Source organism: Coprinopsis cinerea, assembly GCF_000182895.1.
Source record: "Coprinopsis cinerea okayama7#130 chromosome 10 map unlocalized cont3.10, whole genome shotgun sequence".
Lineage (NCBI taxonomy): Eukaryota > Fungi > Basidiomycota > Agaricomycetes > Agaricales > Psathyrellaceae > Coprinopsis > Coprinopsis cinerea.
The window spans coordinates 1,553,695-1,581,520 of record NW_003307535.1 but is presented as its reverse complement, the minus strand read 5'-3'; the positions used below and the strand labels follow the sequence as shown (position 1 = coordinate 1,581,520).

The window sequence follows — 27,826 nt, the reverse complement described above, 5'->3', positions numbered from 1 at the left end:
CCCCGGAGTGCACGGAACCCTCGAGCGAGTTGAACGACAGTACTGGTGGCCCACGATGCGGGCTTTCGTCAAGAAGTACGTCGACGGTTGCGATGTCTGCGCCCGGAGAAAGCATACCCAGCACCGCGCGGGCTGCCACCCGGCCTTTGGACGTTCCCGAAGGGCCTTGGGAGACAGTAGGAGTCGATCTCATCACCCAGTTACCGGGAAGCCCATGGACACGACGCGATCATCGTCTTCACCGATCACTACAGCAAGGGTTCTTCATGCTCTCCCCTGTACATCCGACATCACCACCGAAGGCGTTGCAGACATCTACTACCGTGAAGTATTCCGTCTCCATGGTCTCCCACTCCGGTTCATCAGTGATCGAGGCCCTCAGTTCGCTTCTAAGGTCATGCGCACCCTCCTCAAGCGTCTCGGAATCGAGTCCAACCTCACCACCGCCTATCACCCTCAAGCCAATGGACAAACCGAACGGGCCAACCAGGAAATCGAGAAGTATCTCCGTCTTTACGTCTCTCGCCGACAGGATGACTGGGACAAGCACCTACCGATGGCTGAATTCGTGATCAACTCCCGCGTCCACTCTGCCCATGATCGTTCACCTTTCGAAGTTCTCTATGGGTATATTCCCCACTTCAACATCCCCATTGGCAAACAGACCGACCTTCGCCCCGTTGATGAACGTGTTCAGCAGCTACAAGAAGCCCGCAAGGATGTGGAAGCTGCCTTACGTCTCGAGAAGGCCCAGCAGAAGGATGCGTACGAGTCCGGCAAGCGAACGGCTCATCAATTCAAGGTTGGCGACTACGTTTGGCTTAACGCGAAAGGACATCCAGATCAAGGTTCCGTCCCGCAAACTCGGCGACCTCCAACTCGGCCCGTACAAGATTACCGAACGCATCGGCGACCTCGACTACCGCCTCGAACTTCCCCCGTCCCTCTCCCGCATTCATCCTGTGTTCCACGTCGACAAGCTCTCCCCCTGGAAAGGCAATGATGTCAATGGCATTTTGCCACCCCCGCCTGAGCCTGTCGAACTGGAGGGGGAGCTTGAATACGAGGTTCACGACATCCTGGACAGCCGTTGGAGAGGTCGAGGAAAGAATCGCAAACTGGAGTATTTGGTCAGTTGGAAGGGTTATGGGTCGACGGACGACACTTGGGAACCGGAGGAGAACTTGGAGCACGCGCCCGAGATCGTGAAGGAGTTCCACCAGCGACACCCCTCTGCACCACGCCGAATTTCCGCTACCATCTTCAGCTCTCTCCCATGGCGCCCACTCGAGAATTTCACCGACGCCCCGCCTACCGACTTTGACTGGGAACTGGGACGCCGCCTACCGTTGGTCATCGAGGACGATGAGGCTTAGAAGGGGGGTAATGTCGTGAACAGCCGGTACAGCCACCTATTTTTCACTTTATCTTATCTGATCTGTCTCGCATCTTATCGTTTCGCTTGCCCCTATTCCTTCGCTCCTTTATTCCCTCTATGGACTCTTTCACTCATGGAACACTGCCTCGTATTACCCTTCGCCCCACTTCCATTGTTCTTATTGTTACGCACTGCCTCTTGACTCATTCTGACACTCTCTTGTTCCATTATTGTTTCATCCTTGTTCTTCGCGCAGCCTTCGCGCAGCCTCATGACCTTTCTTATTGTTCTTCAACGTTTCGCCATTTGTTTGTCATTTTGACTCATCGCGGCTATGTAGACTGTAGAATAGGTATATAAGCTAGGTAGTCTGCTCTGTATTTCCTCAGCTTGACCTCTTCGTCAATACATCGACATAGCTTTCTGGTCTAACTCGTCGCTCATCGCTCTCATCTCTCTCGTCGCTCTCAGCTCTCTGGCACTTCCGCTCTGGTTTTAAGGTTTGGTTTGGTTTAGTGTTCGCTCTTCGCGACATTAGGTCAAGCTATCCCTGTGCACTGGCAACGCCGATCGTTGTCCCTGCATCCCGTCGTTACTCTGGTCCTTCTGGTTGACCTGCCGATCAGGTCTTACTCTGGCAACTCTGGTTTTCCGACACCGTCAAGATTAGCTGCGCAGGATACCCACACTTCTTCGCCTCTAGTAAAGACCTCAACCCTGACAAGTGGTTTGGCATCGACTGCCACCTCGATAGCAAGGAAGAGGTTGTAGAGTGTGACAGTTCCCCCTGCCACCTACCGCCTCAGTCTCCGGCCCACCTTTCACCAGTTACGACGCCTCCAGACAGCCAGCTTCTACGCTGCTGTTTGCACCTCCGACAACGCCGTAAAAGCCCGCGAATTTGCCGAATCCAGGAAAGAAGAATCAAAGAAGAAATCCCCACCAGTAACTCCGCCGCCAACCGTCACACAGCTCTTACCAGAAGATTCTCCCCAGTCTTTCCATTCCGCCGACTCTACCCCCGCCCCAGTAACAGCAACCACCAGTACCGCACCGAAGTCCTTTCGCCCTCCGTCAACATCATCTGAAGAGAGACAGTGAGGAAGAGGACGACAACGACAAGGAAGACGAATCCGTAAGAAGAAGACTCCGAAACACCCGTCCCCTTTCACGTTACCTACGCCGCGTTAGCAGAAGCCCTTCCCGCAGTAACAAGTCTCCGCCGCTCCGGACACTCCACCCCCACCACAGCCCTTACCCTCACTCCTCGCCGCGCCCTCACACCACTTCCCATCCCTAGGGAGTCGGAGGACACGTCTGTTGCCCAACGCTCAGATAACGAACCTCCCACTTCCACCTTATCACCATCTTTATTATTCCCACTCACTTCTCTGCCGCTCGTCCAACAAGACCCCGTTACCGAACCCGCAAAGCCTATCCCCGATTTCAGTATGTCCGACACCACTCTTCTCAAGTTGCTTGCCGAGCAACAAGAGACTACCAGGCGTATCCAGCAATCCCTGGATAAGCTCACGGCTGCTAAGACCGCTTCCACTAGAAGCCCCGTCAAAGCGCCTGAGCCCTTCAAGGGTGACTCCGGCGATACCCAACGATTCCTCCGCTATTTCACCAACTGGGCCTCCGCCGAGTCCGAACTCAAAGGAGATGATAAGAAGTGGATCTCAGCTGCCCTCTCGTACCTTCAGGGTGCTGCTGCCTCCTGGGCTGTCCAATACCTGGATCAGATTGCCGCCCACGAGGCTGCTGCCGACGCTGCTCAGAAGGCCGCCCACCCCTGGCCCTTCAGTGGCGATTGGTCCCACTTTTGTGGCCCGCCTTCAAGAAACGCTTCCAACCCGGCCGACCAGGAGAAAGCAGCTGAAGCCCAGCTCGAGGCCCTTACCCAGGGTAAACAATCTGCTTCCCAGTTCGCAGCCAAGTTCATGGAGATATTCCCCCGCACCGGTCTATCCCAGAAGGACGGTATGGCACGTTTTCGTCGCAAACTCAGTTCCAACGATCGCCTCATGCTGGATCTTATCGCCATCACCAAACCGGACGATGCCAAGCCCAAGACCCTTCAAGACTACTGCGACATCGTCAACCAGAACGATTTTACGTTTCACGGAAGCAGCGCCTCCTTCTTGACCCCGACTGCCTCGTCTCGCTCTGCTCCTGCCCGTGACCCCTATGCGATGGACATCGACGCGACCCGTGTTGGACCTAGTGGCCGTTCCCCGTGAGGACTTCCTGCAAGCAATGCGTGGACGATGCTTTGGTTGCGGATCCTCCGCCCACATCAAGAAGGACGGCAACCACGGCTCACTTCGTTGCAACCACTGCCAGCGTCTCGGCCACTCCGCTAACGTCTGCCAAGACAAGTTCATGGGCTATCCGCCCGGTCGAGGACTCACCCAACGTCGTCGCGTTGCTGCCACCCAGGAGGCTCCCTTCTCGCTCTTCGATGACTCTTCCACACCTGCCGCCACCATTGCTGCCACTTCGCCTGCCCCACCTGCCGCCACCTCGTCTAACGTCTCACTCGCCGACCTCTTGGCTGCGCAGAAGAACCAGCAAGACATCCTGGAGCGCCTCGAGAAGATCCAACAACAGGGTTTTTGAAGCGGGTGCTTGTTCGTGCTGCAAAGCATGCACCCTTGTTCACCGTCGTACGCCGATCTCTGAATATGACTCGATTTATTCATGTACTATTAGCTCTGTTCGCGAAATACACCCCGGTTCCTCGCATTTTCGCATTCGCATCAGACTCAGAGGCAGAAACCGTACGGCGGACCCCGCAGCAATGATCGACTGTGGCGCTACCGGCAAATTCCTAGACAAACCTTTTGTGGAGAAACACCGGATCACCGCTTACCCCCTCCGACACCCCATTCGACTTCTTAACATTGATGGAACTCCGAATCAGGCTGGTCACATCACTCACTTCGCTCGCTTAGAACTCACAGTCGACGGTTACTCCGAATGGACAGACTTCCTCATCACCGATCTCGGAGGGGAGGACGTCATTCTAGGTCTCCCCTGGCTTCGCAAGATCAACCCTCAGATCGATTGGCGCAAGGGCACCTTGGAGATTCCTCCACCTCGTATCTCCAGCGTCACCATCGAAGAAGTCCCCGACGAGGATGCTCAACCCCCCCGAAAGGAGCCACCCTCCGGCAATGCTATTATCGAACAGATCTACAACGACCCTGATCCGCCTGTTCCTACCAACGAGTCCCCGGCGTCCGACCCCGACTTTGAACCAAGCGCGCCTCCTCTCTGCCGCATCCGCGCTAACCGAATGACCCGGCGGAGATGGGTTCGTAAGGGGTTGATGGGAAGACACAGGCGACGAACTTTGGTGCGCCGCTGGTTTCACCTATTCCCAACAGATCGCCGAGAAGTCCCAGAAGGCCAAGCCCCAGAAGTCGTTCGAAGAGATGGTTCCTCCCCAGTACCGACGAGCACGCCTCCGTCTTCTCCGAATCCGAGTCCCATCGCCTCCCCGAACACAAGCCTTGGGATCATGCCATCGACCTCGTTGCAGGAGCACCGGCCACCATGCGCACCAAGGTCTACCCCATGTCGCAGAACGAGCAGGAGGAGCTGAACCGATTCCTCGAGGAGAATCTCAAGAAAGGCTACATACGACCGTCTAAATCGCCCCTCGCCTCCCCGGTCTTCTTCGTTAAGAAGAAAGATGGCAAACTCCGCTTCGTCCAGGATTATCGAAAGCTCAACGAGATCACGGTGAAGAACCGATATCCACTTCCCCTCGTCTCTGACATCGTCAACCGACTCCGTGGTGCCAAGTATTTCACCAAGTTCGACGTTCGATGGGGCTACAACAACATCCGCATCAAAGAAGGAGATGAATGGAAGGCCGCGTTCGCCACCAACCAAGGACTCTTTGAGCCCCTGGTCATGTTTTTCGGCCTCACCAATTCCCCAGCAACGTTCCAGGCCCTCATGAACTCGATATTCTCGGACCTCATCGCTTCAGGAAAGGTCGCTGTTTATTTGGACGACATTCTCATCTTCACGGCCACCCTTGACGAACACCGCCAAGTCGTGCACGAGGTCCTCCATCGGCTCAAGAAACACGACCTCTACCTTCGTCCGGAGAAATGCGAGTTTGAGCGGGAGGAGATCGAGTACCTCGGTCTGGTCATCAGGGAGGGAGAAGTCCGTATGGACCCTGCCAAGGTAGAAGCTGTTCGCAACTGGCCTGTTCCCCGCAACCTTCGCGCCGTCCGTGGATTTTTGGGTTTCGCCAACTTCTATCGCCGTTTTATCAAGGGACTTTGCTACCATCGCCCGGCCTCTCAACGATCTCACCAAGAAGGACATCCCTTGGCAGTGGAACGAACCGCAACAACAAGCCTTCGATACCCTCCGAAACGCGTTCACCTCCGCTCCAATACTGACACTATGGGACCCCGACCGTCCAACCCGCGTTGAAGTAGACGCCTCTGGCTTTGCTACTGGAGGAGCCCTCCTTCAGAAGCTCGACGATGGACTCTGGCATCCTGTTGCCTTCCGCTCCGCCTCCATGCAACCAGCCGAACGCAACTACGAAATCTACGACCGAGAAATGCTGGCTATCATCGAAGCACTCAAGGACTGGCGACATTTCCTGGAAGGACTCCCCAAACCGTTCGAGATCGTCACCGATCATTCCAACCTGGAATACTGGCGCACGGCACAAGACCTTAGTCGACGACAGGCCCGGTGGTCCCTCTATCTTTCCCGTTTCAACTTCACGCTCACCCATCGTCCCGGAAAGGCCAACACCTCAAGCCGATCCCCTGTCCCGCCTCGACATTCATCAGGTCGCAGACGCAGAGGATAACAAACAACAAGTCGTTCTCAAACCAGAATTGTTTGCCAAGCTCGCAGCCGCCCACACCGTCCTTGCCAACCCCCTCGAAGACCGACTGCGTCGAGCCAGCGCCCGTGAATCTCAGGTCTTAGACGGACTCGCCCAGCTCCGTAAGTCAGGACCTCGCCGTCTCACATCTGGACTTCCCGAATGGGAAGAGGACAACGGCCTTGTGTACTACAAGGGCCGTGTGTACGTACCCCCGGACGACGAACTCAGGCGCGATGTCCTCAAGCAGTGTCATGACGACCCCACGTCCGGACACCCCGGAGTGCACGGAACCCTCGAGCGAGTTGAACGACAGTACTGGTGGCCCACGATGCGGGCTTTCGTCAAGAAGTACGTCGACGGTTGCGATGTCTGCGCCCGGAGAAAGCATACCCAGCACCCGCGGGCTGCCACCCGGCCTTTGGACGATTCCCGAAGGGCCTTGGGAGAACAGTAGGAGTCGATCTCATCACCCAGTTACCGGAAGCCCATGGACACGACGCGATCATCGTCTTCACCGATCACTACAGCAAGGTTCTTCATGCTCTCCCCTGTACATCCGACATCACCACCGAAGGCGTTGCAGACATCTACTACCGTGAAGTATTCCGTCTCCATGGTCTCCCACTCCGGTTCATCAGTGATCGAGGCCCTCAGTTCGCTTCTAAGGTCATGCGCACCCTCCTCAAGCGTCTCGGAATCGAGTCCAACCTCACCACCGCCTATCACCCTCAAGCCAATGGACAAACCGAACGGGCCAACCAGGAAATCGAGAAGTATCTCCGTCTTTACGTCTCTCGCCGACAGGATGACTGGGACAAGCACCTACCGATGGCTGAATTCGTGATCAACTCCCGCGTCCACTCTGCCCATGATCGTTCACCTTTCGAAGTTCTCTATGGGTATATTCCCCACTTCAACATCCCCATTGGCAAACGGACCGACCTTCGCCCCGTTGATGAACGTGTTCAGCAGCTACAAGAAGCCCGCAATGGATGTGGAAGCTGCCTTACGTCTCGAGAAGGCCCAGCAGAAGGATGCGTACGAGTCCGGCAAGCGAACGGCTCATCAATTCAAGGTTGGCGACTACGTTTGGCTTAACGCGAAGGACATCCAGATCAAGGTTCCGTCCCGCAAACTCGGCGACCTCCAACTCGGCCCGTACAAGATTACCGAACGCATCGGCGACCTCGACTACCGCCTCGAACTTCCCCCGTCCCTCTCCCGCATTCATCCTGTGTTCCACGTCGACAAGCTCTCCCCCTGGAAAGGCAATGATGTCAATGGCATTTTGCCACCCCCGCCTGAGCCTGTCGAACTGGAGGGGGAGCTTGAATACGAGGTTCACGACATCCTGGACAGCCGTTGGAGAGGTCGAGGAAAGAATCGCAAACTGGAGTATTTGGTCAGTTGGAAGGGTTATGGGTCGACGGACGACACTTGGGAACCGGAGGAGAACTTGGAGCACGCGCCCGAGATCGTGAAGGAGTTCCACCAGCGACACCCCTCTGCACCACGCCGAATTTTCCGCTACATCTTCAGCTCTCTCCCATGGCGCCCACTCGAGAATTTCACCGACGCCCCCGCCCTACGACTTTGACTGGGAACTGGGACGCCGCCTACCGTTGGTCATCGAGGACGATGAGGCTTAGAAGGGGGGTAATGTCGTGAACAGCCGGTACAGCCCCTATTTTTCACTTTATCTTTATCTGATCTGTCTCGCATCTTATCGTTTCGCTTGCCCCTATTCCTTCGCTCCTTTATTCCCTCTATGGACTCTTTCACTCATGGAACACTGCCTCGTATTACCCTTCGCCCCACTTCCATTGTTCTTATTGTTACGCACTGCCTCTTGACTCATTCTGACACTCTCTTGTTCCATTATTGTTTCATCCTTGTTCTTCGCGCAGCCTTCGCGCAGCCTCATGACCTTTCTTATTGTTCTTCGACGTTTCGCCATTTGTTTGTCATTTTGACTCATCGCGGCTATGTAGACTGTAGAATAGGTATATAAGCTAGGTATGTCAGGGCTCGTGCAACCGCCGGGTCTTCATACGTACAACTACACCCTTCCTTCACCCTCAACACCATTCGATATTATTATTCGTATTTTCTTTCTTATACATTTTATTCGTTATACCCACTTTATTTCAGCCCGCCGGTTCCTCTCTTGACTTTGACGCGCGACGTTCTCGGAGCGTGGGAAAGGTCACGAGAATTCGAGCCAGAAATTGTCCAGTTTCTCGTGACTTGCAATCACGTGATCTGGCGCGCGCGCGCGGCCTCGCGGCTGTGCCGGAACTCTCGGATCCGCCGGATAATCCTGTGGACTTTAGACGCGCGCTTGGCAAGCTGTCAAACGGGTCTCGTATTGTGTATTCGAAGTATGTTTTATTCTGTCATTCTTCTATTTCTTATTCCGCCGTGCCATTATTCTTTCTTGCTTCTATTTCTCGACACTTGATTTCTAGTTCGCTCAGAATGACTCTTTCGTACGAACGTTCTTGCTTGGATTTTATCCGCCGGGTTACGATTGGTAGTTGTAGTCGTTCTCGAGTACTCTAGATTTTCTTGTGTACGATTTCGTCTTTCTTGTTCTAGTTCTCGACTTGTTCTTTCCCTCTTGGACTTCGTCATTTCGTCTCGATTCGCCCGTAGATTCCCCGCCGGTATTTACTATAAGTACTATCTCAATTTGTAGTAGGTACCTCATCCGGAATCTCGACTAGGTTCATACGCTTCGAATCTCTCAGTCTAAGTTCCTCAGTCAAACTCTCTCTCATCGTCTTCGACCGTCGAGCCTCAGCTCCAGTCGCCTCACACTCTCGTCCCTCCGCCGGAAGGCGTTCCCGTCTGGTCCTTCGGCCTAGCCAGCCTTTGGAGCCGTGACGAAGGGTACACGTTCTTATAACGTGAGACCAAGGCTACCCTCCGCCCTCCTACGTCCCTCTCTCCTCTCTCTCTGTATCCGACCCTGACAAGGTAGTCTGCTCTGTATTTCCTCAGCTTGACCTCTTCGTCAATACATCGCTTCCGCCTTCATCTGCATTCGTCGCTCATCGCTCTTATCTTACTCGCCGCTCTTATCTGCTCCGCATTACTGGTCTTTGGTTTGGTTTAGTGTTCGCTCTTCGCGACACTATCCGAATACACCTAAGACTTTGCATAGTCCCTGTACCACCGAAAGACATCTGGAATACCTGCGGAAGACTCTTCCCACTTTGAGGGGTAGGGGAACGCAACGCCCGCCGCTTCGAATAACCGTTCCCGCCAAAAATACGCCATACAATAGCGCTCCCCGTTAACCTGAGGCACACCATGAGGAACCAACTTTCCCAGCAATGCGACCACACACCCAGGGTTATACGTCCACTTCCGATTGAACGAAGGTGTCTCGAATACGCCATTCGAATAATTGCCGCCGGTAAGAAGTATATCCAACCCCTGCATCGGCCCACTGGTATCTCGGTGAATGGGAGTTTTGCGATTGACGATAAGGGATAGGGAGCTGAAGGGGGAGAACCATATTTCAATGATCTTAGATACCGTAGCGTGGTCCTTGGTGAGTTTTGAATTGGAATATAGCTCCTTCAAAACCTTCACGCCCGATTCGAATAAGGGTTGGTTGATCTGCGAGAGTATAGCCCCAATGACTGCCGAAGCAATCGGGATATCCTCCAAGAACTGCTGGCCCTCTCCGTCGGGTGTCTTCAACGTCGCCGCTGGACCGGGAAGTTGTTTCTGTGTTCTCTGCGTTAGATTGAAAGCAACGCCGGACGGGCCCGCGGACGCACCTCATGACCTACAGGCCACCACGCTGGGGCGAATGTCAACACGCCGGGGCTCATGTTGCACTTCTCCTTCCTGAAGAAATCCGATGCTTCTCTCCAGTTACCCACCAGCCTCTCCTGACCTTCACCCTGCTGTTTACCCTTCCCCTTCGCCTTCTGTCTCTCTAGCCTCTCCCTTTCACCTTCCCTGGCCTTCCTCTTTTTGTCTAATTGACCATCTTCTGTACTCGCGAGCGTTCCAACAGCCGCATCGAGTATTGCCTGCAATTGCACAGTCAGCAATGTCTACCGACCGGGCCATGAAAGACTGTAATACCATTACCGCGGGGGATATGCAACTAGGGAGGTAGCAGAAGACAATGTGGTCCTCTGCGTCGACGATCATGGCAGGAAGAACCTCCTGTACCGGCCCCTCGCTACCGAGGTTGTCCCCTGGAGGAAATTCCTTTAACATTACTCCTTCGCGCGCGGCGTTGCGCCCATCCTGTCGAGGGGTAAGCTCCGACATATAGCGCTGAGCCGTCCAAGGAACACGATCTAAAGGATTGCCATGTCACCGTCAGCTTACCTAGGATAAAACAAGTGCTGTGACTTACATCTTCGTCGGTATGCCTTTTCTAAAACATAGGCCGCTTGCCATAGGGCTGTCCGCAGAATCGGGTTCGCCTTTATGCTGTCGTCGTCGATGTGTATGTAGGGACTGCCTGTCCTAATCCCATGTATCATCCGCCCAAGCACAGCCGCGGCCTGCTCAATCAGAACCAAGGCAGGAACCATACCCTCATCCGGCGAGGGTTCTGAGGTTGGGAAATGTGAGGGGGACATGGACAAGTGTTGTCCAGTCTCCACAATCGGATGAACTAAGGGCATTCCGCGGGGAAATTAAACCCACATTCACCGATCATTCGGATGGCATGTCCGCCGGACCCTGAACCCCAGCACAGTCGCTTCTTCACTTACCACCACCATCTCGACGATGACGAAAACCAAAGGTGAATGACTTTCTCCCTTGCCCAATGATACTTACATAGTATATAGGTCGTGGAGGGAAAAGGTCTAGGGCGAATCGTACTTGGAAGGACGATGACGCGGGCGGTGAACAGTCAGAGAAATCCAAGGCCGCGGAAGCAAATTATGGTACGTCCCTTCCCAGCGTTGTCGTTCTTAGGCTACATCCTCACCACGCGCGCGAAGTGGCCAGCGCAGGTATCAGTACTGGCGACAAAGCTGGGGGGCCGTCGCCAACCTTCGATACAGAGCGGTTAGCGGAGGAGTATGATGTGGCGGGCAGTTCAGTCGCAACTTTGGGCAAACCCGCGGACCGATTGCCTACCCTCGACACGGCGGCTTTAGCGGAGGAGTACAACATTGGGAGCAGCCCTCCAAAGCTCCCGCAAACTGCTGTGGACACTGCGTTATTGGCCGCGGACTATGACGTTTGCAGCAGCCCATCGATCAGCGCCGCGAAGTACGATACTGCCGCCCTAGCTGCCGATTACCATGTCGGTACCTCACAGCAAACAGGAATAACAGCTGAAGGACCCAAATCCCCAATCGATTCTTCCGCGGCCGCCTTGGGAGAGACATCTGACAACTTGAACACCAACACTGCTATCCTCGCTAGGGAATATTTTGACGATCCAGTTCACGCAGAAATTCCTTTGATGTGGGACCCCTTCATGTACCAGGAGAATGCTGAGGATTTTGCCTTGGATGACTTTCGCCAATCTTCTGTGGTAAGTTCCCTATCTTCTGCTTCACTTTTTTTGACTTCATATTAACTGCCACCCTAGGCTGCAAGTGATGATGAGATGGATGGAGGGGAATGTAGTGATGTTACCCTGGTCGGTATTCGCGCCAGATGTCGGGAGTCACTATGGACTCCTATATCGCAGAGAAATTGACAGTGCAGGCTGACCCTTTATACATGGGGAGGACAATCTGTCAGCTGGTCAGGTCAAGCCATCAACATGGGCTTTTTGCACCGTCAGGTATACCATATAAGATGGGTAAATGTACTGAAAGCACTGGTATTCGATCTCCTGACGTTCGAACTCGCACTTCTCTGGCCGGAGGTACAGATCGTGCTCCTTGAGGCGATGCAGAACTTCGTGTACAACTTGTCGGTGCTCGTCAAGTGTAGCCGTGAAGATGAGGATGTCGTCCAGATATACCGCAACCTTTCCTCCAGCAATGAGGTCCGAGAAGATCGAGTTCATGAGAGCTTGGAATGTCGCCGGGGAGTTGGTTAGGCCAAAGAACATGACGAGTGGTTCGTAGAGTCCCTGGTTGGTGGCAAACGCGGCCTTCCACTCATCTCCTTCCTTAATCCGGATGTTGTTGTAACCCCAGCGAACATCGAATTTCGTGAAGTACTTGGCACCGCGGAGTCTGTTGATGATGTCGGAGACGAGGGGGAGGGGGTAGCGGTTCTTGACGGTGATCTCGTTGAGCTTGCGGTAGTCCTGAACGAAGCGGAGCTTGCCATCCTTCTTCTTGACGAAGAAGACCGGGGAGGAGAGGGGAGACTTGGAGGGTCGAATGTACCCCTTCTTGAGGTTCTCGTCGAGGAACCGATTAAGCTCTTCCTGCTCGTTCTGAGACATGGGGTAAACCTTGGTGCGCATGGTAGCCGGGGCTCCGGGGATCAGATCGATGGCGTGGTCCCAGGGTTTGTGTTCGGGTAGGCGATGCGACTCGGACTCGGAGAAGACGGAAGCGTGTTGGCGGTACTGCGGGGGAACCATCTCCTCGAAAGTTTTTGGGGGTTTGGCTTTCTGAGACTTCTCGGCAATTTGTTGGGAGTAGGTGAATCCTGCAGCGCACCAAAGTTCGTCACCCGTTTCCTCGATCAACCCTGCTCGTAGCCATTTCCTGCGAGTAGTTCGGTTGGCACTGATGCGACAGAGGGGTGGTCCGACCGGTTCTGGTTCTGGTTCAGGAGCAGGGCTGGGGCTGGGAGTGGGGAGTACCGGAGAAGGATCAACCGTGGTATCAATCTGTTCCAGGATGGCATCGCCAGAGGGAGTCCCTCGACTGGGAGGGTGCGCATCCTCGTCTGGAATCTCCTCGATCGTGACACTAGAGACTTTGGAGGGGACCTGGAGGGTGCCGTTGCGCCAATCGATAGTGGGGTTGATCTTTCGAAGCCAGGGGAGCCCAAGGATGATGTCCTCGCCTCCCAGATCGGCGATAAGGAAGTCGGTCCATTCAGAGTGACCATCCACCGTGAGTTCTAGCCGTGCGAAATGTGTGATATTGCCGGACTGGTTAGGGGTACCATCGATGTTGAGGAGTCGGATGGGATGTCGGAGAGGGAAGGTGGTGATGTTGTGTCGATCGACAAAGGGTCTATCCAGGAACTTGCCTGTCGCCCCACAGTCGATCATGGCCGCGGAGTTGGTACTGCGATTTCTGCCTCTGAGCCTCACGTTCACGCGAAAGTGTGACGAACGGGGGTTTATTTCGCGAATCGAGCTAATAGTACATGAACGGATGGAGTCATATTCAGAAATGGCGTACGGAGGAGCAAAGGGTGCCTGCGTTGCGGCAGGGACGGGCACCCGTTTCAAAAAACCCTGATGGAGCCTCTGGAGTTGAGCCAGGATGTCGAGTTGTTGTTGTTGAGTGGCAGAGAGAGAGGCGAGGCTTGGGGCGGGGGCAGGAGGCGTGGCAGGAGTGGTGGCGGCAACGGTGGCAGTGGCAGCAGGGGCGGGTTCATCAAAGAGGGAGAAGGGTGCTTCCTGGGTAGCGGCGACACGGCGACGCGGAGGTCGAGAGAGCCCTCGTCCAGGTGGGAATCCCATGTATTTGTCCTGGCAGACGGTGGCCGCATGTCCCATACGCTGGCAGTAGTTGCAGCGTAATGCCCCATGATTCCCATCCTTCTTGTTGTGACTGGTGGACCCACAGCCGAAGCATCGACCGCGCATGGCATTGAGGAAGTCCTGGTAGGTCTTGCCACTAGGGCCGGGTCGGGTAGCGTCGATCTCCATTGCGTACGGATCACGAGCGGGGGCGGGAGTGGGAGCGGGAGCGTACTGAGCCAGGGAGGTGCGGGACGAGTTGGGGTTCATGTTCCGCATGACGAAACTCGTTCTTGATGGCTTGAGCGACAAGTTCCTCCAGGTTGGCAGGTTCCTTGATGAGATTGCTGAGGGCGAGCCAGAGAAGGTGTTCCTGGGAGAGCTTCCTCTTGAAGCGAGCCATTCCGTCCGAATCGGATAAATTGGTGCGCGAAAAGATGTCGACGAAGCGAGAGGCGAAGTCGGCTACAGTCCCTCGACCAAGAGTGAGCTGTTCAAGCTCCTGGAGGGCAGCCTGGGCGTCGTTGGCGGGTTGGAAGTGTTGCTTGAACTCGGTGAGGAAGTTAGCCCACTTTCCCCCAGCGAAGGGCCAAGGCTTGGTCTTATCGGCATCGTGATCGGCGATCTGTTGGAGGAAGCGAGATGCCCATCGACCAGCTTCTCCATGCATGTATGAGAGGGCCGTGGAAATCCATTCCTTGTCATCTCGAGTGCCGTCGTCCTTCTTCAACTGGGGTTGGTGTCCGGCCCAATTGGTAAAGAACTGGAGGAAGCGTCGGGCGTCTTCAGCCTTGCCGTGGAAGGGCTCAGGCGCCTTGACCGGGCTCTTGCTAGAGGCGGTTTTGGCGGGCTGTAAGGTGGCTGACCAGGGTAGAAATGGCGGCGGTGAGCTGGTTTTGCTGTTCCTGGAGTTTTGCAAGATCGGCGGCGGACATCGTGACAGGGGAAAGGGTGGAAGAGAGTTGACCAGGGTAGAAATGGCGGCGGTGAGCTGGTTTTGCTGTTCCTGGAGTTTTGCAAGATCAGCGGCGGACATCGTGACAGGGGAAAGGGTGGAAGAGAGTTGAGAAGTGGTTGAAGTAGAAGGTACGATGTCTGAGCGTTGAGCGTCAGATGAAACCTCCTCCTTCTGGGGAATAGGGCCGGGGAGGGGAGAACGGATCGGTTGCTTAAGCGACGGACGTGGGGTAGTGGAGCCGGAGCCGGAGATGCGGTGATGAGTGATAACGGGTGCGGAAGTAGTGAGTTTAGCGAGGGCGGCGTCGAGGGCTAGTGCGGGTGACGGTTCAACGGGGGTTTGTGGGGTGGGAGGGGTTTACTGCGGTTTCCTGGGTGTCGGATTCTTCGGACGAGTCGGTGGGTAAAGCGTAACCCTTGGCAGTCTTGGCGGTAGGCGCAGGGGAAGATTCGGCAGAATGAAATGCTTGCGGGGATTCCTCGGGTAGAGGTTGATCAGTGGCTAGTGTTGGGTCGATGGATGACAAAGTGCGGCCTAAACTCGCAGGGCGGAATCTTGACGGTGAGAGGGAACCAGAGTTGCCAGAATGAGACCTGATCGGCAGGTCAGCCAGGGTGCCAGGGGAGCCGGAATGCAGGGACAACGATCGGCGTTGCCGGTGCACAGAGGTAGCTTGACCTAATGTTGCGAAGAGCGGACACTAAATAAACCTAAGACCAGATGTGCGGAGCGGATAAAAGCGCGGAGTGAGATAAGAATGATGAGCGACTGATGCTGATGAATGCTGAAACGGTGTATTGACGAAGAGGTCAAGCTGAGGAAATACAGAGGGATCTACCTAGCTTATATACCTATTCTACAGTCTACATAGCCGCGATGAGTCAAGATGACGAACGGATGGTGAGATACAAAAGAACAATAAGGAGAGTCACAAGGCTGCGCGAAGAACGAAGAAAACAATAACGGAGTGACGAGGCAGTGCAAGAATGGAGAGAACAATAAGATGTAGGGCGAAGGGCATAACGAGGCAGTGTTCCATGGGAGAAAGTGTCCGTGTCGAGAATAAGGGCAAAAATGAGAATAAAGAGAAGGTGATAAGAGCGATGAAAGCGATAAGATAAGATAAGGAAAAATAAGGGCTCGTACTTGCTGTTCACGACAGAGATAGAAAGGAGTAAGTGGCCTCGGTAATTCTTTTCATTGCGAATCTCACTCGGTCTCGCTCATAGGGCTCGTTCTACCGGCCTACATCAACAGTATCAACGGTGTGCCTGTCCCGCTCAACGTCAAGACTCGCATCAAGAGATTCCAATCATCGGGCGCCCTTTTCGGCATGACTTCGAAGTTCATCGTGCTACAGGTGTTCATCAACCAAGGATACCGTAGCGTCTGTCACTACCATGCCGAAATCGACCACAGCATCGCCAAGAACGACGACAGCCGAAAGAAGTCCACCGGCGTCTACAAGCCCGTGGGGGAGAGTTGTGCCCCTGAAGAGCTTCGCCGGCTGATCCCAAAAAAGAAGCCTTCGTCGATCGAGGTGTTGGAGGGTGCTGTAGAGTGGCCAGAGAAAGGTCCTACCCAAACCTCCAACGGGTTGACCATGGACGATCTCCTAAAGTTCTACAGGAAGGTCGACGGTTGGTATTTCCTCACCTGTGGATGCCTATTAGACGACGTCCTCCTCGACTTTTATATCTGGAAGGCTCAGCAGTACATCCCCTCAATGTACGGACACGAGACGCCATTCGGAACCCCCATGGAACCTCGAGTTCGCACCTGGCTTTTCGCTTTCCTCAAATCGGAGATGGATATTTGCGTCGACAACCTTTACGCGTACGACGAGGATGGTGTCTATCGGTCGTGGGAGCGAAGATCGGTAATCCAGATCAAGAACATCTGGCACAGCCTCGAGCGAAAGGCTGCTCGGTCGATGGTCTTGGACGTGTTGAACCTGAAAGAGAAAGGGGCGGACTTGGAGCCATGGGAGTGGTCTGATAAGGATCGGAAATCTGAGCAGGAGGCGAGGAAGGCGTTGCAACGCGAGTGGGAGAAGGCGTCAAAAGAGGAGAGGGAGAGGGAGGAGCAAAGGCGGAAAGAGTTGGAAGAAGAAGACGCGTGGATGGACGGTGGAAAGGAGGAGGACGGGGAGCGGAAGAAGAGAAAGAAGAAGAAGAAGAAAAGCCGTGAGGAGGATGAGGGCGAGGGTAAGGAGAAAAAGAAGAAGAAGAAGAAGCGCAAGGCCTCTCGCTCGCCTTCTCCCAGCGACCCTTCGGGCTCAAGGCCAAAGAAGCGTAAATCCGACTAATTCTTTCGTATGGTTTTTTTTTTTTTTTTGCATAAATTTAATGTATTCAGATTATCGTACAATGTCATTTTTCGTTCTCTTGGACACTTGGTTGACTTAGAAGGAAAAACGAAGAAAAAGCTTCTGGGAGATGCAGTCACCTACACCCAGTCTCGTGAAACTGGACACGGATGGAAATTGGGTAGTACCCGGTGATCCAATACCGGGTGCAGTCTGACCAGAAGGTCCACTTGTGCCCCGTCGTCAGGACAGCCGATACCGGATGTCGAGTAAGTGACGTAGTCTTGGGTGACTGGCAGTCACTCATCGAAGGGGGACTTCCAGTCTCCCAAGACTGGATGCTTCGGTTTGTGGGACGTGATCCGGGCACCCAATACAGGATCCCACGAAAGTCACTTCCCATTGCCATGTACCTTCCGGTCCTGTGTGACTGGGAGTCGCTCAACGAAAGTCACTTCCCATCGCCATGTACCTTCTGGTCCTGTGTGACTGGGAGTCGCTCAACGAAGGACGACTCCCAGTCACACAAGACCCCAAGATCCACTTTTGGGGGACGTCACCCAAGAACTGGATGCTTCGGTTTGTCGGACGTGAACCGGGCACCCAATACAGGATCCCAGGAAAGTGACTTGCCGTTCCCATGCACCTTCCAGTGCTGTGAGACTGGGAATCGTTGGACCATTCAGAGTGCCAGTCTCCCAAGACTCCTAAAACTGGATGGTTCACCTTTTGAGGTATCTCTCAGTCGCCATCCGGGCACACTTGCCTTGGTATGTTAAATTAGTGATCATTACACCCAGTTTTGGGAGTCTGCCCCTACTGCGAGTACTACCAGAACTATAAACACCCGGGCACGCAATCCCTGATCCCTCACAGGTTGTTCTTTGATGTCTTTGATGTCTTGATTTGATGGTGTGTTATAAAACCTCTGACCTACCCGTAGGGGCTGCCGCGTCATACCTGTATGGTGTGATTAGACATACGTGTCATTCAACGGCTGCCCCCTCTACCGGGGATGTGAATATAGAGGCTGTAAAGGTTATATATTCTATGATTGTTTGGAACCGGAGAGATAAGATAAGATTACCGCCCACTGTAACTGTTGTTGCCATCAGCCGAAATTGATGATGGTGATGGCACCAGTGGCGATCGCGATGATGCAACCCGTTACATATCTTTGCTCATTCACCAGCACCGTTACCGTCTCTCTCCTACCTTTCATCTCTTCCCTTAACTCTCATACCAATGGCTAAAGTAAACCAAGAACTAGCTTTCAAGCTCTCAGACGGGACCTACCTCCCATGGGTCGCTTGGGGAAACGGAACAGGCGACGCAAAGAAGACGGCGATCGAGAGCGGGAAGATTGCGCTGGAGGCTGGGATCAGGCATATCGATACGGCTCAGTTGTACGAGAACGAGAAGGAGACGGGTATTGCGATTGAGACGTCTAAGATTCCTCGAGAGGAGGTTTATGTTACGTCGAAACGTGCGTTTAATTTCACTCTTCGTCCGTATGCTGAACTTGGGGTGCTGATTATGGCTTCTCGCTAGTATCACCAAAGGCGGATGACGGAAAGTACCCACCTGTGCCGCCGAGCGAAGTCAGAGATTCGATACAGGGGTCGTTGGACAGGCTGGGCTTCGTTCCTGATCTATACCTGATTCACAGCCCCTTCGTTCCCGAGCCTGGGCAACTGAAGGCTGTATGGAAGATCCTCGAGGATCTGAAGGACGAGGGCAAGTTGAAGAGTATTGGCGTTAGTAACTTCAGACCTCAGGACCTTGAAGCTATTTTGGATGGTGCTAAGCACAAGCCAGTGGTTAACCAAGTGCGTATGGACATGGTAGTCCTTTCCATGGTCTGCGATTAATCTCAATTTACAGTTGGAACTCCATCCGTATACCCTCGCGCACCTCGAGCCTCTCCTCGAGTTACAAGAGAAGCACGGTATCCTGACGACTTCATACGGCGCTCTTACACCCCTCCTTCGTCACCCCACCGGGGGTCCCCTCAAACCAGTCCTCTCAAATATCGCCGAGCGTCTGGCCAAGAAATACAATGCGCCTGACATCGATTCCTTGACTGTGCTGTTCCTGTGGGCTCGTGCTAAGAAGATTGGCGTCGTTACTGCAAGCGGAAACGAGGAGAGGATTAAGGGCCTTGCTAAGGTATACCACAGTTCATGGGAGTTGGATCCGGAGGATGTGGAAGAGATTTCGCGGGTTGGGAAGACAATTCATTTCCGTCACTATGTGAGTCAAAATGCTTCATTCGATATGGATGTACCCTGACCTACATAATCTCCGAATGTACAGCGAGAACATATGGAGAAGGACTTCCCTCTCCCCAACCTTCCGAGCCAGTAAACTCCGATAAAGATTTCGCTGTTTATTCACTAATAGACAGAATTGGATTCTGTATCATATACGCCTATTGAAAATCTACCCACCATAACGCTCCAGACAGGGCGCTTGCCTTGCCTGGGGTTACGTCAAGGATTCATCATGATTTGACGCTCGTTCCGTCCCCTCGCCCTTGCTCGAGGGTTCAATCCGTGAAGTGCGCCCCAATCCAACTGGACTAGGGCACCCCACACCCATCCACGTCGAGGATGTCCAAGGTCCTCAGAGATGGCCAATGTCGACGTGACCCTAACCTTAGGCTAGGGTTCCGGGATCAGTACCGCCGCGAGTGATTCTGTGCCAGCCTTTTTCGTTCGTGTCTCCATCGTCTTCTGACCAGACGACATATCTTTATTTACTTTTATACCATGGTATGCCCAGATGCTATTCTTTGTCACTTGAATCTGATCTCGAAACATTGAACAGGCAACCGTCAAGCCCTTGCGGAGGCATTGCGCCCCTATGTCTGTGAACACAATAACGAAGACAATAACGGATTCCTAGAACTTGACGTCTGTGGGCGCGCTTCTAGCAACCTCATAAAGATATGGGTCTGCAATGCTCTACCTACGAAACCCTCTCTTCCTTTCGCTCCTGCGGCCGTCCCAGCTTTTGAGAGGCTAGGAACTTACCCTCGTCTAAACTTGAACTAGAGGGATCAGAATCGACTTGCACCAGGTACGGGATCCACAGATTGCACTCGCTCTCTTTTTGAAATTGTCTGACGCGACACTCTAACACCAGACCCACCATTTATCGGCCAGGCATTCGCTATCGACTCGTAGACCCTGTCGGGCAAGCCATCACCAATACAACAACTCGTAGCCCAAACCATTCGCGACAGAGGCATCACGATGTCCAGATACACCTATCCGCAGCAACTGCGCCCCCTCCCTAACCAAGGACACATCCCCAGAGCACTTCCCATCCAAAAGCCCAACCCCAACCAGGTCCAGCGACCAGCTAACAGGAAGTCGTACTTCCAGATCATCCCAGCCATCGCCACCAGCATCCTCATCTCCATCATTACTCTATCGACGGCGTCGCTACCGATTATAATCAGGCCGTTTGCCCTCATCACCAGATGCATCAGCAGTTCGGGAGCATCGATTCTTTCTACTTTCCGACGACTCTGGGAGAGCGTCTCCAAGCCTAGGTCGAACTCAGTGGCACAGGAGACCCAGGCGGTTCCCCCACCGACATCCCATCCCCAGCAGCAGTCGAACGATGCATCCCACTCTCCCATCGACACTCCAGACCCAACCCAGAGACCTGCGTACCAAAAGAGTTCGAAGCCAATACCCACCCTCCAAAATCCCCCGTTCCGATTCAAATATCCCGTCCGTCAACATTTCAAACGTGTAGTGCCGCAAGCTCCGGCGTACGTCCCGCCACCACAGGCTCCGTCATCACCAGTCATGCCCAAAGGACGAGGCCAGGCGCTTCGTCGAGACAAGTCCCCGGTCACCGTCTTCCGAAACCCCAATCTACCCGTGCGGATGGAAATAATCGCCAGCCTCGAGGAAGACTACCAATTTAACCATCTCAGACCAGAAATTGAAGGAGTCTCCGATGCGAATGGCAGGCTCAACAAACCTACAGGGATCGAGCAGGGGAATCAAGGTTCCAGGAAACAGATCGTCGAGCAGAGATACCTTTGGCATGGTCCGGCTCAAGACCTCAAAAACGTCCTGGAGGAGCTTCCTCCTACAACCACATCACTTGTCATCAGAGACTGTGAGGTCGCCCTTGGCGACGTGTTTTGGATCCTCGCTCGGTGTCCTCATCTCGAGATACTCCATATTCAGGATATCGTGAACAAAGCCCCGATCCCCCACCTATCGGAACCTCACGGAAGACCCGGAAGCTCTGTGCGCTCATTGACTCTCACCTCCGAAGTCCCCCTCGAGCCTTTCTTTGAACGGCTGGCCCTTCATCAACTCGAAACTCTTTCCCTGCGTTTGTTTGGAGACGGAAACGCGACCGATTTCAAGTCATTTCTACACCCCAACTCCCCGCTGGAGTACCTACGACTTCGCGGGCACTTCTCGGACGAAACGGAGGGTCTAATCCGCCAGCTTTGCTCAGCACTACTCAAGGAGGTAACACCAGACATAGGGCACCTCTGTCGCTCGACGCGGCTGCGGCGCCGCCAGCGTTGAACGTTGAACATGCAGCCGGAAGTTGCTTGGAGGAGAGATGGAGTTTACCACCATTTCTAATCAATCATATGCATTTTTCGCCACGAATATTGCGACAGTCGCATGTGCCTACACTACACTACTATTTGAAGGATAGCATTGGCTCCAGTGAATCTCGTAGGGGACGGAATGGCTAGATTTGATGAAAGCTACCTCAACATGGTGAAACTTCGCATCGGCGAGGTTGGCAGCTCGCGACTGAACCATTTCCAGCAATTCCCCCTCATGGGAATCGAGATTGGTTAGCACTAGGTGTGACAGTCCCGGCAAGAACCTCGAGGGCGAGGATAAAGCCTTGAGGATACTCCCAGAGGTCTTGGAGTGGACTGTAAGATGTTTGAGGCCATTCATAGGCTGTGATGCAAGGAGGTCTGTGACAAAATCCTCGTCCAGGCGCGAGATGAGGAGACTTTCCAGTTTGCACTCGGAACGGTGAAGGAGCTGGAGGAGACGTTGGGAAGCCTGCTCCGGTTGGTAATCAAATCCAAAGCCCCTGGGCAATTGGAGGCATTTCAGGGAGGGCAATTCGAGATGGTCCAATAACACAGATATGTCAGCCCCGCCTGCCCCGCCAATCATGAGGCGATGAAGTTGGGGGAAGGTGATGGGCTCTGAAAGGGATTCCAATGGACCCACGATATCGTGGATGGCCAAGCTGGAGATATTTCTACACGTAGACAGGACATCGCCCAGTTGAGTTGAGTCGAGATAGGCGAGCTCCACGTCGACTAGGCGATCCCAAGGATAACTGGAGAGCATATGATTGATGCTCCAGAGGTTTCGCAACAGAACCTTCTGTAGGTTGGGCGCGGTGCCAAGCCAAGCATGGAGCCTCGAGGTTCCCGCAGGGGTCCAGTCTTTGAGGTGAATGTCGACGCTCTTGAGCGCAGGGAAGGCAGGAAATGAACTCTCCTCTTGGAGGGCTCGAAGAGGGTCCTCGGCACCGGCGCCAAGGCACATCGCGATGTGTGCCCAACGATGCTGCTGGTTGAAGGCGAGATGAAATATCTCGGAAAAAGCATCACCGGGACAGTTTCCTTCGGAGTGCGCGATCTTCAAATGAAGGGGACTGCTTCCTGAACGCTCGATCCACGTTGCGAATATTGGTATGTCGGAACGATTTGGGGACGAAACGTAGATAGTAGACCATAATATGGGCATCGACAGCGACAACGTGCGCCAATACCCACAGACATGGCCAAGCTGGATGGGGTTCGTGGACGAGTTCTTGTGAGTACTGACGCGTCCAAAGCGTCTCGGCGTGTCGCGTTTGCGACGGCGGCGCGTACGTGTATCCTCGTCAGGCGCGACTGGGTTTCCGTCATTGAATGCGTGAGTGTAGAGAGCGAAGATTTCGCAGAGCAACTCGACCGGAAGGGCGTTGATGTGGAGTTGGGAGGTGGGTGAGGGTGCGCCGTCGAGCTCCATTGGAACCGGCCCTTCTGGCGAGTAGTCGGGGGAGCTGTCGGAATATTGCTCAGGGGGGCACATGGCGTGAGGCAGGGGTAGAGCGCGAGGCGGGTTGGAGAAGAACCAGCTCGACAGTTGTCGACCGGCCTTGAGGAGAGGGTGCCATGGAATGGGAGCCAAGTCGTCCTGCATCACGATGTCTTCATTAGTCGAGTGTTGGGTTCCCCAGGTAGTTTGAATCGACATTGGATTAGAGTGCTGTGCCAATCCGGTCAGAATACATCCAGGGCGTTGTAAAGAGGGCGCGACTCACCTGTCCTATAAGATAACTATCTACGAAGTTCTGCCTGCAGAATAAAGGTGAAAGAAATAGAGAAAAATGAGGGGATGACCAAGCGAAGTAAGGAAAGCGACGACGACCGCTTTGACGTCTTTTCAAAGGGCCGTAAACGCCAACTTCTTCATCCCAACATTGCCTGTAAACTGAACAAGCTTTGACATTCCTCTCGTAATAGCCGATTCATGTGCCATGTTCCCTTATACTTTGAAGATCCAGTGGACGTCTCCATGGATTCTGAGCGGGTATGTTGAGTTCGTTGGAAGGAACATGGAAGGCGACGAGAGCAAAGGGAATGGCAAAACAGGAACAAGGACTTGGATGTGACAGCGTCGGACCCTTTTGCCATGGGCTCCGCCATTCCGATCACGGAACTACCAGCGCGGTGCTTTAGCGCCCAAGGCTCCCGTTCGCGCGTTCGATTCTTGGTGGACGCAAGCGCCTTGTGAAGTGTTATTTAGTGTGCTGTTTTAAACTGATGTCCCAATGAAGCGAAGATATGGATTTATTTACTGCCCGAGAGACGTTATTAGACGATATACGACAGCCAGTGGATACAAGACTTCGAGGAGGGAAAAGGGTAGATAACAACAAAACACTCGGAAACGGAACAAAGGGCTAGCATAGGTATTGGTTGACGAGATGAAGTTCCACTCCAGGAACTTGAAGCATGGAATCATGGACGTAACCATGCCCATGCAACTCAGCATACACATATCGCAAAGGAGTTCGACCTGAACGCGAAAGTATCATTGACGACAGAACGCCATCTCGAGCCTCCACGTTCATAAACGTCATCTCCTTCAGAGATGGCAGAATCCTTGAAGAGCCGGTATGTGTGAGGTCAGTCAATACCGAGTCGGTGATCGTTGAGTAGATGGTTAATTCTTCGAGGTTCGCCATCGTCGGAGAGGCGAGGACGAGGGGGAGAACGCGCTCGTGGAGGGAACAAGTGAACGATTTGAGATGGCACCCTGAGCGAACAAGCAGCTCATGGAGTGCCGTCCAGCCCGATTGACTGGTACAAGCATTGCCAAATCCGGTCGGAATACGAACGGTTTGCAGCGCGGGTAGCGAGAGGTTGTTGAAGATGGTCGATAGGTCGCTGGCGTATCCGAGGGTGAGTTCTCGAAGGCGAGGGAGACAAACGGGTGACGGAAAGCCCGCAGGGCCCTCCAAACGATGAATCGTAAGGCTCTGAACGTTCTCGCAGACGGAGAACAGCGCAGGAAGGTTGGCTTGTTCAAGGTCGTTAAGCGTTACGGAATGCAGCCTCTGCCAGGGTGCGTTTTGTAGAACTGTGGCGCAAGCTGTGGACGGGCCAAAATGGACGGAAGTGAGCTGTGGAGATCGATAGAACCAGTTTGCCAACTGGTTAAGGCTCGAGGCAGACCAACCCGGGAGGTCAAGTTGGAACTGTGTCAGACGAGGGAGGGGGATGTGTGTCCTGCAAAGAAGGTGTCGCTCGATATTGAAGCAAAGGTCCAGCGAAATGGACCTCAAACGCTTGTTCTCTCCGAGAACAAGGTGGAAGATGGATTGGATAGCAATATCCATGTCTCGTGTGGGGTATCGTTGGACGATGGTGATATCGAGAGGCCGAGACGCCGATCTCTCAAGCCAATGCTTGAGAATGCGAACGTCCTTCACAAAAGGGCTGATGACGGCAATCTTCGACCACAGCTTGGCGGTCAAATGCGATAAAGTGCGCCATCGCGAGCAAACGCGGCCGAGGATAGTTGGGTTGTTCGGTTTGTCCCTTGACACAGAGACGGCGCCGTACCTCCCCGGGGTGTAGGAGCTCTCAACCGAGTGTGTGTAGAGATCAAAGACCTCCCCGAGGACCTCGTTGGGAAGAGCGTTTATGTGCAACTTTGGTCGGACTGGCCTGTGAAGGACGACGTCGAAAGTGTCCATGACCTCTTCGGTATTCCGGAAGAGGTCCTGTTCACTGGCGGAGAACCAAGGAGCGCTTTGAGGGCCAGGGTTGGGATTGAAAACTAGCCATTCGGCAGCCATCATCGAGCTATGAGGCGTTGGCGGCGGCGGTTGGGGTTTCGCAGTGGTGGAAGAAGTGTCCCAAGGGCTGTCGGTGGTTTCCATCTGGTCGTTATCGATGAAGGTGATGTCGTCGTGTGTTATAGGCGATTCCACCCAGATGTGTTGCGCCATTGTCGAAAGTCGATGCACACAGTCTAGCTGGACGGTACAAGAACGACAATCCAATCAAGCCGTAATGTGGTCAATGATTGTAGGACTCACCAAGATAAACGATAGGATAAAGATAGCTGCAGAATAAGAGAATCTTCGAAGTACTTATAAAGTTAATGAACTGTGGACACACCGTCACCTTGTTTTGAAACAAGAGCGGTTGTTCTTCACGACGGGAGCGTTAAGTTCCACAACCGAGTCGAAACATGCTTTGTTATATTTTCCTGAGAGTCGTTGGCCTGAGCGCCGTTTCCACGGTCTCTTCGAGTTGCGTTAACGCCTGCTACTACTACTGGATAAGTTGAAGAGAAGTAGTGAAAAGACAGCTGACACCACAAACGAGAACAAAACTTCCGGAGTCGAACTCGCCCCAAGCACTGGTATACTGTCTACGCAGTATATGTAAGTCAGATGCAAGTTGAAATTAGTCAGATGTGGGCGCTGTTGCAGTCGCAGGAGTACTTATCCGGCGAAGGGCCTGGTCGATGTCAAGATAGTCGGGGATGGTCCGGTCCCGGAAAGCGAACGGTACAATTTTAGATACCATTCACTGCAGACCTTCATACATGTCTTCAAGAGTTCCTGGTCCTCGCTGAGTTAGACATGAGAAACGATTGCAGAGACCAGTTCGGGTGGAAGCGGTCGGGACTCGACATCGTCAACCTTGAGACTCTTGGCAAGTTGCGGCCTTTGGCCCGCTGCCGGGACGGATCACAACGGTTTCCCAGGGCCCATTAAGCGCGCGCCATTTTCCTTTGGGTGTCAAGCTCAAGGTGAGGCCTTGAGGAACACATCAATAACGAGCATGCACAAGGCATTTGGAAGGCCACGAAATCTCTGCACGTAGTTCGGATGGCTTTTGGATATGTGCATTAATCAGAAATACTACTGTAGACTCCGGTATAGAAACGAGGGTATGTCAGTGTCGATCCTATGCAAAGGGAGCTTTGGAAGTCGAAGTCTCCTCGGGGTATGAAGGGTTTCAGTACCATGTTTAATGACTGTGCAACGGGTCGTGCTTAAAGCAAAGTCGCGACTACTGAGGCAACAATAGCAACGAAGCTGGCAGCAGCGCCGAAGTAGAGACCTCGAGAGACACCAGACTCGTCATCAGTGGATCCGTCGGCTTGGTCGTTGTTCGAGTCCGAACTGTTGCTCTTCGATCCTTGAGCCAATGGATCCTGTCCATCTACAAATTATAATAGTCGGTAAGCATATCGATACTCCGTCCTTGGTCCAGGGAAGGCTTACCGGTGAAGTTGGCACCGCACATGTTCGTGACATATCCCGAAACAGCAGTATTTTCGGACAGTCCGGGGTAATCTTCAATGAGGACATTGAAGATAGCCTTTCCACAGTCAGAGCAGAGAAGGTCTTTTCCAAACTCAGTTACTGCCATGATACGGTGGATGTTTTCGATGGTGAGCGGTTCCGTTTGAAGGGCCTCCACAATCTTCACTGCGCAGTGGTCGTTCCCACTAGAAAAGGGAGGCGATAAGCGACGTCGAAGACATCACAAAAAGAACGACGTACTCTTTCAAGCAAAGAATCCTTCGGGCGATGGGGTAGTAAAGTTCAATCATCGCCTGGACTCCTTCTTTATCTTCTTCTGAGACTGCAAGCTCTTCGCAACCGGTAGTGGCGGTGTCAATGATGGCAGCAATGTTATCGTTGGTGCAGCTTGGAGCACTGCACATCTCGGGCAACCATTCCTTCAGAAGAGGGGCAACTTCGACATTGAGGGGATTTTCGCTCGTGAAGAGTGGGAGGAGGGGGCTAGCGCTCAAGCACCTTGCATCCGGGCTGGAGGCGAGCTCAGAGATCGTGTTCCTGCAGCTCTCAGAAATAGAGAAGCTAAAAATTGTGATCGGAGGAGAGGGTAAGCCAAATTCGTGATCGAGAGATACATATCGAAATTCTCACTCTTGCTCTCCAAGCCCGGCGTCATCGGTGGCCTGAGCTGCGACATAGGCGACGAAGGCGGCAACAGCGAGGGAGCGTGAATTAAACATTTCGACTAGGCTGGTAAAGACCGTGGGTGGGAAGGACTCGAGAGGAGAGAAAGGGTTTGGGCGCCTGGCAATCGACGCTCGGCCTTATATACACCCCCCTGTGACCTGAAACGGATGACTGTGATGCCCCTCCATCATTGT

The 27,826-nt window shown here is 53.7% G+C and overlaps 8 protein-coding genes across 8 annotated transcripts; 4 read left to right on the top strand and 4 right to left on the bottom strand.

Moving 5' to 3' along the window:
• Nucleotides 1-9,401: 9,401 nt before the first annotated feature.
• Nucleotides 9,402-10,864, bottom strand: CC1G_02065 (hypothetical protein; the record flags this gene model as incomplete). Its single annotated transcript, XM_001834277.1, has 4 exons — nt 9,402-9,989; nt 10,043-10,300; nt 10,356-10,576; nt 10,636-10,864. 4 exons carry the CDS (start codon nt 10,862-10,864, stop codon nt 9,402-9,404), a joined length of 1,296 nt encoding a protein of 431 aa, XP_001834329.1.
• A 151-nt stretch (nt 10,865-11,015) lies between these two features.
• Nucleotides 11,016-11,943, top strand: CC1G_02064 (hypothetical protein; the record flags this gene model as incomplete). The annotated part of the gene is made up of 4 exons (XM_001834276.2): nt 11,016-11,031; nt 11,078-11,176; nt 11,234-11,775; nt 11,833-11,943. 4 exons carry the CDS (start codon nt 11,016-11,018, stop codon nt 11,941-11,943), a joined length of 768 nt encoding a protein of 255 aa, XP_001834328.2.
• A 4,193-nt stretch (nt 11,944-16,136) lies between these two features.
• Nucleotides 16,137-17,111, top strand: CC1G_13394 (hypothetical protein; the record flags this gene model as incomplete). The annotated part of the gene is made up of 1 exon (XM_001834274.2): nt 16,137-17,111. One exon carries the CDS (start codon nt 16,137-16,139, stop codon nt 17,109-17,111), a length of 975 nt encoding a protein of 324 aa, XP_001834326.2.
• A 1,189-nt stretch (nt 17,112-18,300) lies between these two features.
• CC1G_11734 (conjugated polyketone reductase C1) lies at nt 18,301-19,478 on the top strand (the record flags this gene model as incomplete). The annotated part of the gene is made up of 4 exons (XM_001834273.2): nt 18,301-18,597; nt 18,663-18,940; nt 18,996-19,364; nt 19,428-19,478. Exons 1-4 carry the CDS (start codon nt 18,357-18,359, stop codon nt 19,476-19,478), a joined length of 939 nt encoding a protein of 312 aa, XP_001834325.1. The 5' UTR covers nt 18,301-18,356.
• An 890-nt stretch (nt 19,479-20,368) lies between these two features.
• Nucleotides 20,369-21,676, top strand: CC1G_11732 (hypothetical protein; the record flags this gene model as incomplete). The annotated part of the gene is made up of 1 exon (XM_001834271.1): nt 20,369-21,676. One exon carries the CDS (start codon nt 20,369-20,371, stop codon nt 21,674-21,676), a length of 1,308 nt encoding a protein of 435 aa, XP_001834323.1.
• A 108-nt stretch (nt 21,677-21,784) lies between these two features.
• On the bottom strand, nt 21,785-23,317 carry CC1G_11731 (hypothetical protein; the record flags this gene model as incomplete). Its single annotated transcript, XM_001834270.2, has 1 exon — nt 21,785-23,317. The coding sequence occupies one exon, from the start codon at nt 23,315-23,317 to the stop codon at nt 21,785-21,787; it is 1,533 nt and encodes a 510-aa protein (XP_001834322.2).
• Nucleotides 23,318-24,165: 848 nt separating this feature from the next.
• Nucleotides 24,166-26,080, bottom strand: CC1G_11730 (hypothetical protein; the record flags this gene model as incomplete). Its single annotated transcript, XM_001834269.2, has 4 exons — nt 25,725-26,080; nt 24,860-25,661; nt 24,519-24,772; nt 24,166-24,282 (listed from the first exon to the last, which is right to left on the bottom strand). The coding sequence occupies exons 2-4, from the start codon at nt 25,632-25,634 to the stop codon at nt 24,166-24,168; spliced, it is 1,146 nt and encodes a 381-aa protein (XP_001834321.2). The 5' UTR covers nt 25,635-25,661; nt 25,725-26,080.
• Nucleotides 26,081-26,692: 612 nt separating this feature from the next.
• Nucleotides 26,693-27,685, bottom strand: CC1G_11729 (hypothetical protein; the record flags this gene model as incomplete). The annotated part of the gene is made up of 4 exons (XM_001834268.1): nt 26,693-26,862; nt 26,925-27,151; nt 27,207-27,527; nt 27,597-27,685. 4 exons carry the CDS (start codon nt 27,683-27,685, stop codon nt 26,693-26,695), a joined length of 807 nt encoding a protein of 268 aa, XP_001834320.1.
• Between the last annotated feature and the right edge of the window lie 141 nt (nt 27,686-27,826).